At 48.6% G+C, this 13,805-nt stretch overlaps 1 protein-coding gene across 1 annotated transcript in view; it reads left to right on the top strand.

Annotated features, from left to right (window-relative positions):
- Nucleotides 1-13,805, top strand: part of LRP1 (LDL receptor related protein 1) — a 400,693-nt gene that overhangs the window by 125,775 nt on the left and 261,113 nt on the right. Inside the window, exon 4 of the mRNA XM_056867046.1 lies at nucleotides 1,955-2,092. Within this exon, the coding sequence (XP_056723024.1) occupies nucleotides 1,955-2,092 (138 nt within the window). The remainder of the gene's footprint in view (nucleotides 1-1,954; nucleotides 2,093-13,805) is intronic.

Below are 13,805 nucleotides of genomic sequence, written 5' to 3'. Positions count from 1 at the left end.
TTGTTCCCCACCTCTTGCTGCTTCAGTAGGCAGTCAAAGCTGGCCTTTGACTGGTGATGGTGGAAAGTGCCGTCAAGTCACAACTGACTTATGGTGACCCCATAAGTTTTTCAATACAAGAGATGAACATCACCTATTTGCCTAGTCCGTTCAACTGGAGATGCCGGGGATTGAACCTGGGACCTTCTGCGTGCCAAGCAGATGCTCTACCACTGAGCCACAGCCCCTCTCCAAGGCTCTCCAGGGTCTCAAGCAGAGGTCTTTCACATCACCTACTTGCCTAGTCCCTTTAACTGGAGATGCTGGGGATTGAACCTGGGACCTTCTGCGTGCCAAGCAGATTTTTCTACCACTGAGCCACAGCCCCTCTCCAAGGCTCTCCAGGGTATCAGGCAGCGGTTTTTCCCATCACCTACTTGCCTAGTCCCTTTAACTGGAGATGCCGGGGATTGAACCTGGGACCTTCTGCGTGCCAAGCAGATGCTCTTATCACGGAGCCACGGCCCTTCCCCATCTTCTCCCTTCCTACAAATTTGTGTTTCTCCCCCACAGGGCCTGAGGGCCGCACTGACCCCTAGTTGATAATTAATTTTATCACACTGTGTATATCGCAATATGCCACCTGAAGAGATAAACGTCTGGGGCTTGTCACTAAACGGTAATAATGTGCGGGCGCAAAATAGAATTGCGGAGGGTGCAAACAGAGGGAGAGTGTGCTCCCTCTTGCTCCCGGACTACTGAGCTGGGGAAACTCTCTGGGTTTTCTTATCTCCTCCGTTGTGGCCTTCTCAGTTTTATTTGTCTTTGGGCTCTGGCCAAATCAATTACAGGGATATATTTATGGGCCAAAGGAACTGCTACTTTTAAAGTGGTTTTCGAAGGTTAAAAATTCCTGTCTAATGCAGCGCTTTGGGGTGTACCACAAGCTTGTCATATGAAATAAATTAGCTCATTTATTAGCTCCTTAAAGAAATAAAGCGGCTTGTTAATGACGCTTACCCCAGTTGTGATTAATTGGCTGATGGAGGGTGAACACCCCCCCCCCCACACACACACACACACAATGCAGGCAAGAACCACTTTGACTGATGGGCTTAGGTCAGTTTGTGGCCCCCCATCCCTTGGCTGTAAAAGACCCTCGCTTAATTAACTCTTAAATAGAGACCTGGGAATGGGTTTGTCTTATGGGTTTTCTTTGGAAATAGAATCTGGCGCTTGGTAGCACTGGGGGCAAAAAAAAATCCCTTCTATAAGATTATAAAGATCCAATAGCATTCAGATCCCTCCTGGCTTTCCTCCTACAAAATGGATCAAATCGATAGTGCCAACAGAGAGCCAGGGAGAGAATCTCAGGATTTGCCTATGGCCTCTGCAGTAAGAGCCTGGATGAGTGAGCATTTGAACCCAGATCTCTTGAATCCAGCACAACACAACACTTGCTTCTCTTCATAGTTGAATGTAATTGTTTATGTGTCAGCTGTCCCCAGGAACATGCATTTTCCTAATCCAGCCAATACAAGGTAAGGAATCACTGGCTATACCTGAACTTCACCCTTATCAATATATACCTGCGCATTACCTTATCAATGAAGAAAAAGAGTTGGTTTTTATACCCTGCTTTTTCTCTGCCTTTAAGGAGTCTTAAAGTGGCTTACCAATTGCCTTACCTTCTCCACAACGGACACCTTGTAAGATAGGTGGGGCTGAGAGAGTTTGGAGGGAGCAGTGACTAGCCCAGGGTCACTCAGCAGGCTTCATGTGGAGGAGTGGGGAAACCAGCCAGGTTCGCCAGATTAGAGTCTGCCGCTCATGTGGAGGAAACCCTGTTCTCCAGATTAGAGTCTGCCGCTGTCGACCGCTACACCACGCTGGCAAAGTGATCAATGAACACCCCCATTTTCAATGTTTATAACACCTTCTCTTTTGACTCTTAGTGATTTTTGCTGTTTTCCAGGTCCGCAGAGTAAGGTGTCCAGATGCCAACCCAATGAGCACAACTGCCTGGGTACTGAACACTGCATCCCCATGACCGACCTGTGCAATGGGGAGAGTGACTGTGTGGATAGCTCAGATGAAGGGGTCCATTGCCGAGGTAAGCGTGCTCCGGTGTCGTCTGTTCCGGCCATGGCTCTATGCTGAAGCTGGTGCTGTTGAAGAATCAGTGGGTGAAGCTGGGCCATGCAATTAGGAGAGCTATATCCTAGAACTCGGCAAGCATTTTCCTCTGAGCCCCGATCGTGGTGTTGCAGCAAAAATGGCCGATGCGATCATTGTTGTTTTAATAAAAGGACGGGAGTGGTGTTACAGTTGCAAGGGGAGTAGATGAACCCCAAGTAGATTAGATGAGCAGAGAAAAAACTAACAGGAACTAGGTGCATTAGGTGTACAGTGGGGAGAAGCAGGGAAAGGTTTCCAACAGTATTTTTTTTTAAATCTATATTTTTAATGGAGACTGGAGTCATACTTCCATGGGTTGCAAAAACAGCATGATGTGCATGACTCATATTTGTGCTTTACTTCTAACTTACACGTCTTTCATTTTAGTCTTTACAAAAATGAGTAAAAGCCCATGGCGGCTGTCTTTCAAACAAAGGCTGGAGATGCATGTTGTCTGGCCAGCTGGTTTTTTTATACTCTGGCATTTGCTTCTCCGAAGAAACAGTTCAAGGAGAGGGCGAGTTACAGGGGTGGGGTGTTGTGCTTAAGCCTTCTCCTTCCTGACATTTTGCTCTAGAAGCCTTCCCTCTCCCCACTCCCAACTGTTGTTCTCTCCCAGGCGGGGGGGAAGTGATAGGAAAACGGGCCTGTGTCCCTGGGCTTGGGAGAAAGGCCTAGTAGGCGGAGGGGGAGGGGAGAAGCATGGCACTGATATCAGACAGGGGAAGGGTTAAGTGTCCCAACCTTTTCCCGTTGCTTTTCTGCAGCAGGCAGGATTTTAGAAGACAAGCGGGCTGGATCAATGAGCAGTTCCGGCCAAGGTTGTGAGATGATTTGGGGTTGATCCAAATCCTGTGAGCTAGTAGAGCAAGGCGCATTTATCTGCCTTGCTTTGAAGTGTGGAGTGATGTCTTCACCTGATTTCCTCCCAGCAGCGCCCACTATGGAAGTCCCCTGAAAAGCAGCTATGCCTTTTCTAGGTTACACACAGGTGGTTTATGCATGTACTTTCACTCACATTTGTCCCTGGTCTGTTTCATTTGTTCCTTGGAGTTATGTATGAGTTTCCCATCCATTAGAGATGACCTCACGGCCAGCCCTCACAAATCCCGGGACTTCCCGTCCCTCTATTAACCTGATTTTTCCATCTCCCCTGAGCTCAGCCCGGGTGAAATCCCCATGCGTAAGGTAAAGCTCAGGACATGGAAGCTTGAGGGAGTGACGTTTCTCTCACAGACAGCACTACAGCCAGTTACAAAGCCCCATGTCAAGGAGTGGGGACTCAAATGCTTCCTGCCTCCTCTGAGTTCCTTCTGAGAAGAAGAAAGGCTTTTAAAAACAAGACTTGGGTCCCCCCCTCCATTCTTTTCGGATAGCTCCGATTTTTGTTTTTGTTCTTAAAATGCTTTTTTAATGCGGCAGTCGGGTTTGGGGGGTAGGGCTTTTCTCTCACTATAGCCAATTACAAAGCAGCATTTCAAGGGGTGGGGACTCAAGTGCTTCTTGATTTGAGCTTGGAGACTGCTGGCACGTTGATTCCCAACAGGAAAGTGTGGGTCCAGCGAGCAACGAACCTCAGGTAAAACTCCCATGCATAAATGCCCACAGAGGGCTGTTATTGAAAGGGTGAAAATAGGGGGAAGAACCACAACCTGCTTGTGCTTGCAGTTCTTAGGATCCAACCCAGTATGCCTCATAATTTTTTTTAACAAGTCACATGAACACCCACGAAGCTGCCTTATGTTACTGTGAGAAATGGAGAGGCCCATATTTACAAGGTAACTTTGCTACACTAGTGCTGCCCAATCCCGTACAAAAGCAGGGCTTACTCTTAAGTAAGCATACATAAGAATGAAGCCCCCGGCTGTCAGAAAATGGCTTGCATTGGCCCAGCACCAGCACAGTTAAGGATTTTGGAGAAACAAATCTTCCATCGACTTGTTTCTATTTTCCCTGCAGCCTCGCTTAAATAGTGGCATTGTCCTCCAGAGGTTTAACGGCTCTCGGGAGTTCTCATTTCTGGTGCCGATCAAAGAGGCTTGTTTGTTTTCAACCCTGCCTCCGTAATCCTATTGGAAAACTGTTTTGCAGAGTTGAATGTTTGGAGGTATTTTGAAGTGGCCGTCACATGAGCAGATTACTCACCTGCCGGTGTCTGTCCTGAAGTGAACTCCAGAATAGAGTCCTCGGCTTGTGGGCGGGGAAGTGACGTAACGCCAGGGCGGCTGCTTCTGGTACCTTCTGTGTGGTGGCAGAGGGATCTATCTCTGCATTGTGATGCGGAGTGGACAGGTAGCGATGCACTTTGAAGAAGAAGAAACCATGCCATCAGAATGAATTAAGCAAACTGATGCAAATAATACTTTAACGTGTAATATTTTCGCTTGGCACATCACCCTGGCTGAAGTTCCTCCATTACAGTTCCTCCCCCATGCATTGGTAGTACTCGGGCTACCAGTGAAATCAACGCTGAAAAAGTATACGCTCTGGAGACTTCAATCTGGGCTGATGGGAGCCAAGTTCAAATCCCACCTCAGCCAAAACGCTTAAGAGGAAGAAGAAGTGTTGGTTTTTATATTCCGACTTTCTCTACCACTTAAGGGAGACTCATTGTGCCGGCATAGGCCAAGGGCCGGCCGGTGCCCGCAGTCCTCAGACGTGCGGGAGGTATCTAGCCCCTTTCGGAGCAGGTGACAAAGGTTATGCTGTCTACCGAGGTCAGAAGTCGGAGGCGTCGTCAAAGCAGGCAGGAGTCAACGGCCGGAGAGATTAATCATGAGTGGTAGCTGGAACACAGAGAAACTGCACGGTTGCTTCCGCAAAGTGAAAGCACGCCTGCACTGCCTTTATCAGTCAGTACACTTCCAGGCACTTCCAGTACACTTCATCCTGAAACGACTCAGCACCAGTTCTCTGTCTGCTTAGCCTCTCCAAGCGAGCACTTCTCCTTCTACCTTGCAGAACCACACGCTGCTGAGTCCTGATACGCCTATCAGGTTCAGGTGAGCTTGGAGGGCTGCCATTCTCAGCTTCCACTGCAGGGTTTGGGGGAAGAGTAGCTTCTGTCTGCCCTTGTTCCATCTCCCTGCCTAGGTGTGGTTCCTGCTGAGTTGTTTCAGGCTCCTGTGCTACTGGCTGCAATGGAGGTACTAAGGGCCCAGAGGCAACCTGTTCCTCCACTTCAGCTTCAGAGTCCTCCGAGTCCTCAGCTCCCAAGGCAGGGCCCATGACACTCAAACTGGCTTACAATCACCTTCCCTTCCCCTCCCCACAACAGACACCCTGTGAGGTAGGTGAGGCTGAGAGAGCTCTAAGAGAGCTGTGACTAGCCCAAGGTCACCCAGCTGGCTTCATGTGTAGGAGTGGGGAAACCAACCCCGGTTCTCCAGATTAGCCTCCACCGCTCATGTGGAGGAGTGGGGAATCCAACCCGGTTCTGCAGATCAGAGTTCCCCTTTCACCTGCAGAACGTGCATTCCACACTCTCCCCCCCCCAACCCCAAGATTGCAAGTAGCACAAACAATGTCCAGCAAGTGGCCCTCTGCTTTAGAGCTGATTGTGTAGTTCTTTGCCATTTTGCCTGGGAGGGACCTGGTCGAGCCACCTGATTGCCTTCCGATATGTGGGCTTGGACGAGTTACTGTCCCATGCCAGAAGCAGCAAAAGTCACTGGCCTGCTTCTTTCCATAGAGAGGCTGTGGCACCTCCCAGCCTGTCATCAACTACCAGATGTTGTAAACAGTGGTGGGCGTAGTTTAAATCTTCCAAAATGAACCCCAAGGTCTCCCTGTGTCCCTGGCTAGTGTTTGGTCCAAGGTTGCCCAGCCTCTCTGTGACATCAGAGTAGCAAAACCGGCAGTTGCAGGGGCCAGCATGGTATAGTGGTTAAGAGCGGCGGACTCTAATCCGGGGAACCGGGTTGGTTTCCCCACTCCTCCACATGAAGCCAGCTCAGTCACCTTGGGCTACTCACAGTTCTCTTAGAGCTCTCTCAGCCTCACCTATCTCACAAAGTGACTGTTGTGGGGAGAGGAAGGGAAGGAGTCTGTAAGCCGGTTTGATTCTCTTTAAAAGGTAGAGAAAATTGACAGAGAAAACCAACTCTTCTTGTTTTCTGTTGCCCCAGAAGGTGGGACCAGAACCAACAGGTTGAAATTAAATCAAAAGAGTTTCCGTCTAGACATCAGGAAGAATCTTCTAACAGTTAGAGCAGTTCCTCAGTGGAATAGGCTTCCTCAGGAGGTGGTAAGTGCTCCTTCCCTGGAGGTTTTTAAGCAGAGGCTAGATGGCCATCTGTCAGCAATGCTGATTCTATGACCTTAGGCAGATCATGAGAGGGAGGGCATCTTGGCCATCTTCTGGGCATGGAGTAGGGGTCACTGGGAGTGTGGGGGGAGGTAGTTGTGAGTTTCCTGCATTGTGCAGGGGGTTGGACTAGATGACCCTGGTGATCCCTTCCCACTCTATGATTCTGTGATTCTTCTTCTTCTGACCAAGCTGCTAGTCCTGTGACAAGAGAACAGGTCAGCCACTTACAGCTGGATGATACAGCCCTTGGGGTGTGATCCTGCTAGTCATGACATACTACAGTTTGCTGACAAATTTGAGATGCAGTTAACCTGGATTGGTATGACAGATCTAGGAGATGAAAAGCTATCGTTGGGGAGGGCCCACGACTCAGTGGTAGAGCATCTGCTTGGCATGCAGAGGGCCCCAGGTTCATTCCCAGCCTCTCCAGTTAAAAGGATCAGGTAGCAGGTGACGTGAAAGACATCTGCCTGAGACCCTGGAGAGTCGCTGCCAGTCTTGAGTAGACAGTATTGACTTTGATGGACCAGTGGTCTGATTCAGTATTAAGACAGCTTCATGTGCGTGTCTGGTGGGTCCTTTTTCCAGAGGCTGTGCGGTTGAGTGGAGGCCAGCCTTATGTTTTTCCCTAACAAAATGTTTTTATTCTGTTGTTTGGAGATGAATACCAGCTGTTGTGCATGGTGAAAGGAAGACTATGACAAGGCTTGTAAGGGAGGGGTTTTGATAGAGTCCCAAGTGCTAGCTTCCCACAAGTCTAGAACTGGGATTCTTTTGAGTCTAGTGGCGGCTGCAGCTTTGGACAGCTGAAAGCCCCCGGAAGTGCTGAGCTTGGTCTCACTTTCTTGGCCTTTACGGAAGACATTTCCAGGCTGTAATTGGGCTTCTGGCACAGTCTTCGGATAGTCTTGAGAGCCGTAGTTGACCCGTGTTGGATTAATGTTGAAGCTCCAGGCCTATACATTCTGTTAGCAGCCATGGAAAGCATGGCCTTTTTTGTCTGGTGACAGTTCTGGTCACCACACCTAAAAAAGGATATTGCAGAGCCTGAGAAGGTGCAAGAAAAGAGCAACCAAAATGATCAGGGGGCTACAGCAACGGCCCTATGAGGAGCAGTCAGAACGCTCAGGGCTGTTTAGCTTGGAAAGAAGGCAGTTAAGGGAAGGCATGATGGAGGTCTATAAAATTATGCATGGTTTGTAGAGAATGGACAGGGAGAAGCTTTCCCCCCCTCTCTCATAATACTAGAACGCTGGGTCATCTGCTGAAGCTGAAGGGTGAGAGATTCAGAACTGATAAAAGGAAAATATTTCTTTACACTACGCATAGTTAAATTGTGGAACTCCCTGCCCCAGGATGTGGTGAGGGCTGCCAGCTTGGGAGGCTTGAAGAGGGGAGCGGACATGTTCATGGAGGAGAGGGCTATCCATGGCTCCTAGTCAAAATGAATACTAGTCATGATGCATACCTATTCTCTCCACGATCAGAGGAGCACGCCTATTATATTGGGTGCTGTGGAACACAGGCAGGATGGTGCTGCTGCAGTCGTCTTGCTTGTGGGCTTCCTGGAGGCACCTGGTTTGCCGCTGTGTGAACAGACTGCTGGACTTGATGGGCCATGGTCTGATCCAGCATGGCCTTTCTTATGTTCTTATGTCTAGCCTGGCTTCTAACATCTATGGATTATATCACTATATAAGGAGTTTGCCTGTAGACTGCATGACCCAACGAATGTGCCTAATCCCCAGTCATACCAGGCAATGTAGCCCACTGTAGTTCGTGGGCCTCCAGGTGGCAGAATGCCCCTTCTTTGGTCTGAAATGAGGAATCATAGAATCATAGAGCTGGAAGGGACCACGAGGGTCATCCAGTCCAACCCCTGGCACAATGCAGGAAATTCACAACTTCCTCCCATTGACTACTGTATGCCCAGAAGATGGCCAAACAAACAAACAAACCCTCCAGGATCCCTAGCCAATGAAGGGAAATTGCTTCCTGACCCCAAAGTGGTGATCGGCATTACCCCGGGCATGTAAGAAAGGGCCACAAGGGCCAAACACTGACGCAACCTTTCCTGACCTCCCTCTCATGATCTGTCTAAGTTCACAGAATCACAGGAATGGCAGGCGGGATGTGGGGGGGGGGGATGGCTGGGCTGTGTATTGCATTTTAGGATGGGACCTGCTTTGAGGTAGATATTTAATAGAACCAAGACAAGTTGTGGGTTTAGGATTACAAAAGAGTCGATGAACAGCAAGAACACATTCTGTATGTCTGTCTGTGTGCATGCATGCCCCGTATGTGTGTGTGAAATCACTTCTTGATCTTTTTCGTGGTCCCTGTGTAGTCACAAATATGGGATCTGCCTGTGTACGGAGCCAGTTCTGGAACTTTAGGCAAGTACAGTGTACGGAGCCAGTTCTGGAACTTTAGGCAAGTACAGGCACTCATCCCTTCGTTCTCAGAGTAATGGGCCTGTTTCTATTGTTGACTTACAAAAGAAAGCAGGCCCAACTGCAAGGGAACATTGTGCCTAGAAAACAGGTCTTTGGACTGTGGGCTTGCTTCTCAGCCAATGGTGTCATGGTGAAGCAAGGGGCCAGCCTATGTGTATGTATGTTTGTGTGATGGGGGAGGTGAGTCAGGGACATAATGTTCTTAATCCGTTTTTAATCGGGATTAGCTGTGGAAAGTGAAATACGCTATCCTAATCAGGTAACCCTACAGTCGCCATGCCAAGTCATGCCACGTTTTGATTGAGAGCCAGTTATTTTGCAGAGGTGCCTCTTTCTCTCCCCTCTTCAAACCAGGCCGGCTGAGCATTCCTAGGAAGTCACTGTGTGCAATTTAGGTCCGTTGCTCACTCCACAGACCTGCAGCATCCTTTACTACGAAAGCTCCACCAGGGCCCCCGGTAGCCTGGCCCTGCTAAACCTTAGTGATGGATTAGGGCAGGGGTGGGGAACCTCAGGCCCGGGGGCCGTATGCGGCCCCCGAGGACATTTTTTGTGGCCCTCAGGAGCTCCGGGGCCCTGCTGCAGAGGCGGGGCGCAGGGTGGCCCTCCCAGAGGGTGTTCCTGGTGCCACAGCTTACAGCGGCACTGCGGCGCCCTTTGGACCTCCTCTCGCCGACTGTCGGCTGTTGAGCAGCGAGAGGGAGCGGGAAAGAGGCTGGCGGCTCCTGGCGGCAGAGCATGCATGCAGGAGCCGATCGGGCTTCAGGGGGGCCCTTTTGTGGACTGGGGAGGAGAGGGCATGGAGACTGGGGCCCGGTCGCGTGGGGCTCTGTGTGCTGCCGTGTGTGTGTGTGGGGGGGGCAGGGGAGGCTGAGGCCCGGTCGGGTATGTGTGTTTGAGGGGGAAGGCTTCTCTCTTTTCCTCCTCTTTTTCTGTCACTCTCCTTTCTCTCCCTCTCTTTCTCCCTCTTTTTCTGTCTCTGTCTCCCTCCGTCCTTTTCTTTCTTTCTCCCTCACTCTCCATTTCTTTCTCCCTCCCTCCCTTTTCCTCTTTCTCTGTTTTCCTTCCTCCCTTGCCGATCGACTGTGGGCTGCGCCCCCCTGGCACCTTGTTTGCTCGGGCCCACTGCTGGCTGCCCTTCCTCCTGGGAGGGGGGAGTGGGGGCACACTGCAGGCCTTCTATGTGTGGCCCCCCCTGGGGTTGCCAACCTCCAGGTGGTGTCTGGAGACCTGGCAACCCTAGCCTCTCCCCCCCCCCCGACCGAGAGATCTACACCTGGTATGGCCCCTGAATGATGTCATAAATGTGAAAATGGCCCTTGGCAGGAAAAAGGTTCCCCACCCCTGGATTAGGGGAAGGGCTGTGGCTCAGTGGTAGAGTTCTCCAGGGTCTCAGGCAGGGGTAGAGCATCTGCTTGGCATGCAGAAGGTCCCAGGTTCAATTCCCAACATCTCCAGTTAAAGGGACTGGGCAAGTAGGTGATGTGAAAGACCCCTGCCTGAGACCCTGGAGAGCCGCTGCCGGTCTGAGTTGACAATACTGACTTTGATGGACCAAGGGTCTGATTCAGTATAAGGCAGCTTCATGTGACATGTGTTCATGTGATTAAAGTGGCAAATTGGTTGTTTTGCTCTAGAATTCTGACTGGGAGAGAGAAGCCCTAGTGCATAGATTCTGTTTTATTCCCCATTACAGATTGTATTCATGGCTGTGTGGGTATGAATTTTCATAAATGTGCACAATTGGCCATAGAATTCAGCATTCTGGGAGTCTCTGCTTTCTTCAACAAAGTAAGATCTGCTTGACGGTTTGTGGGCAATGTTTTTTGAGATCTCAGAAGCCCGAAAAGAAGTGAAATGGGATTTGCCGTGGTTGGGTAGCAGAGCTTCGTTTTCTTTGCTTCTCCGTGGATTAACGAAGCCACCATAAATGACACAAGATAGCAGAATTTACAGAATAAATTATGTAATTCTGTTTTATTTGCATAATTTATACAGTTTGTGAGTTATCCCTCCCTCCCTCCCTCCCTCCCTCCCTCCCTTTCTCTTCCTTCCTTCCTTCCTTCCTTCCTTCCTTCCTTCCTTCCTTCCTCCTTCCTTCCTTCCTTCCTTCCTTCCTTCCTTCCTTCCTTCCTTCCTTCCTTCCTTCCTTCTTCTTCCTTCCTTCTTTCTTTCTTTCCTTTCTTTCTTTCTTTCTTTCTTTCTTTCTTTCTTTCTTTCTTTCTTTCTTTCTTCTTTCTTTCTTTCTTCTTTCTTCTTCTTTCTTTCTTCTCACAGCCCTGATCATATGGCGGCAGATGCCTAGGTTGACATTGTTCTTGTTTATTTATTTATTATATTTGCTTAATATGTTTCTATAAATATTTGGTGATATGGGGATACTGTGCTACACCCCTGGCTAGAGGATGAATGGCCCAAAACCCAAGATTGTAAGCGATTGTGAAGCGTATCTCTTCTCTGTTACACAGTTATCCGACTGTTTAGTAGATAGCAAAAGCACACCTTTGGTGCTATATAAATATTAAATAGTGGGAGTAATGGTCCCCTTGCACGGTGTATTTAAACCTGAGAAATATAAAGATAGGTGAGTCCTGCTAAAGGCAGGTCTGGTATTGCTCTGGGCCTCATCTCTTAGCCATAGCTTTCGGGTGAACTGTCCTCAGACCTAATGAAAAGCACAGATTTGGGCAAGACAATGAAACTTACATGGGGATTCCTTTGAAAGAATCAATGGAGTGGACCCGATAATGAAGTTAAGAAAAGTGCCCTTACATTTTCCTAAGGGGGTGGCGGCAAATTTCACCGCTTCATCCCTCTCACTCCTGCAATTTTGTTCCAGGGGTGGTGGTGTATAGCAGACCTTTAGGAACAACATAATAGAAGTCTGTAGTGGGAGGGGGATTGGCCAAAATCACCTCCCTCTTCGTAAGAAAACGTACGTGTTTTCTTAATGTGGTTGGATCCAGGCCATTGGCTGTCCTACTTTGGATCAAGTAGAAAGTATGTGTCTGCTGAAAGGTGGGCATTTGATCTCATAAGGTTAAAAAGGAGTTGAGAAATCGTTGAAAGGCCAGGATAGGACATGAGGTCTTAGGCGCAGGTTTAGCTAGAGATGCACCAAACAGCCTCTAGGCTCAGCGTTGGGTTTCCGGACAAGGCTGCAATCAGCTTAATTGTCCCAGACTTGTGTTTTCCTGTCCAAGGATCCATTCCTCCCTCGATTTGCTGCTTGAAATGTCTCGGTTACTGGCTGAATTCTCTCCCTTCTGGGCCCCATGTGAAAGTTCAACTGGCCCCGTTGTTTCGCTTTTCTCCAGGCTGGTGATCTTGATTCCTGTAAGTACTGGTAGGAATTTTGAATCCCTCTAGTAATACTGTCCTAGTGAAAATCTACAGTGAGACCACACTTGGAATACTGTGTACAGATCTGGTCGCCACACCTAAAAAAGGATATTGCAGAGCTTGAGAAGGTGCAGAAAAGAGCAACCAAACGGATCAGGGGGCTACAGCAAACTGTCCTATGAGGAGCGGTTAAAGCGCTTAGGGCTGTTTAGCTTGGAAAGAAGGCGGTTAAGGGGAGTCGTGATAGAGGTCTATAAAATTATGTATGGTATGGAGAGAGTGGACAGGGAGAAACTTTTCTCCCTCTCTCAAAATACTAGAACGCGGGGTCATCTGCTGAAGCTGGAGGGTGAGAGATTCAAAACAGACAAAAGAAAATATTTCTTCATACAATGCATAGTTAAATTGTGGAACTCCCTGCCCCAGGATGTGGTGAGGGCTGCCAACTTGGAAGGCTTGAAGAGGGGAGTGGACATGTTCATGGAGGAGAGGGCTATCCATGGCTCCTAGTCAAAATGGATACTAGTCATGGTGCATACCTATTTTCTCCAGGATCAGAGGAGCATGCCTATTGTCTTAAGTGCTGTGGAACACAGGCAGGATGCTGCTGCAGTCGTCTTGTTTGTGGGCTTCCTAGAGGCACCTGGTTGTGAACAAACTGCTGGACTTGATGGGCCTTGGTCTGATCCAGCAGAGCCTTTCTTATGTTCTTACCTTCAATTATTTGGCTCTGTTAATCCCTGGCCTACAGGCCTAGCTTACTCATCACAACAGTGCACAGATTGTGACTACGCCTTGAAGAACCTTCACACTCCTTGGCTGAAATTCCCCACCCTGTATTTCTGAAAGGAGAGGAGTACTCAGGTGTCTCAACAAGCCCAGGGAGCAGATTAAGTTCTCTTCAGTACTGCCAAGTAGGAATTGGAGACTCAGTTCTGTCTGACAAATCGCTTTACACGTTTCTTCAAATGGAGCCTCAGTGGATAGCAGTTTTCTTGGAAAGCAAACTGGCTTTCTGACCATAAACAACATAATTGTAAAACTTAAGGTGGATATTGAAGCTGCATTATAACCCATGCTTCCTAGCGTCACAGACTACTATTGGAACCCAGTCATAGATTAGTAGAGTCTTAAAGTCTACACTGCTGGGTTTTTTTTTTCCATGTTAAATAGAATCATAGAGTTGGGTCTACAAGGGTCATCTAGTTCAACCCCTTGCACAATGCAGGAAATTCACAACTACCTCCCCCCCCACACCCCCAAGTCTCCCCCATCCTATAATTATGCATTTGATTTTTCCTACCTAGATGCAGAACTTTACATTTATCCCTGTTGAAATGCATTTTATTAGTTTTAGCCCAATTCTCCAGCTTGTCAAGATAATCCTTTCATATGTGGTTCCATGAAGACAATGTAGATGGTGGAAAGAGAATATTTTAAGAAACCTTAAGCCAGACTTGTTCAAGAGCTGGTTCTGAGATGACCTAGCCAAATAACATGCTTGTAAAAGAACCTGGTTATTTATGCCCTTTGAGACAGCA

The sequence above is a fragment of the Euleptes europaea genome, chromosome 1 (genome assembly GCF_029931775.1).
Source record: "Euleptes europaea isolate rEulEur1 chromosome 1, rEulEur1.hap1, whole genome shotgun sequence".
Classification (NCBI taxonomy): domain Eukaryota; kingdom Metazoa; phylum Chordata; class Lepidosauria; order Squamata; family Sphaerodactylidae; genus Euleptes; species Euleptes europaea.
This window is presented reverse-complemented; position numbering and strand designations above follow the sequence as displayed.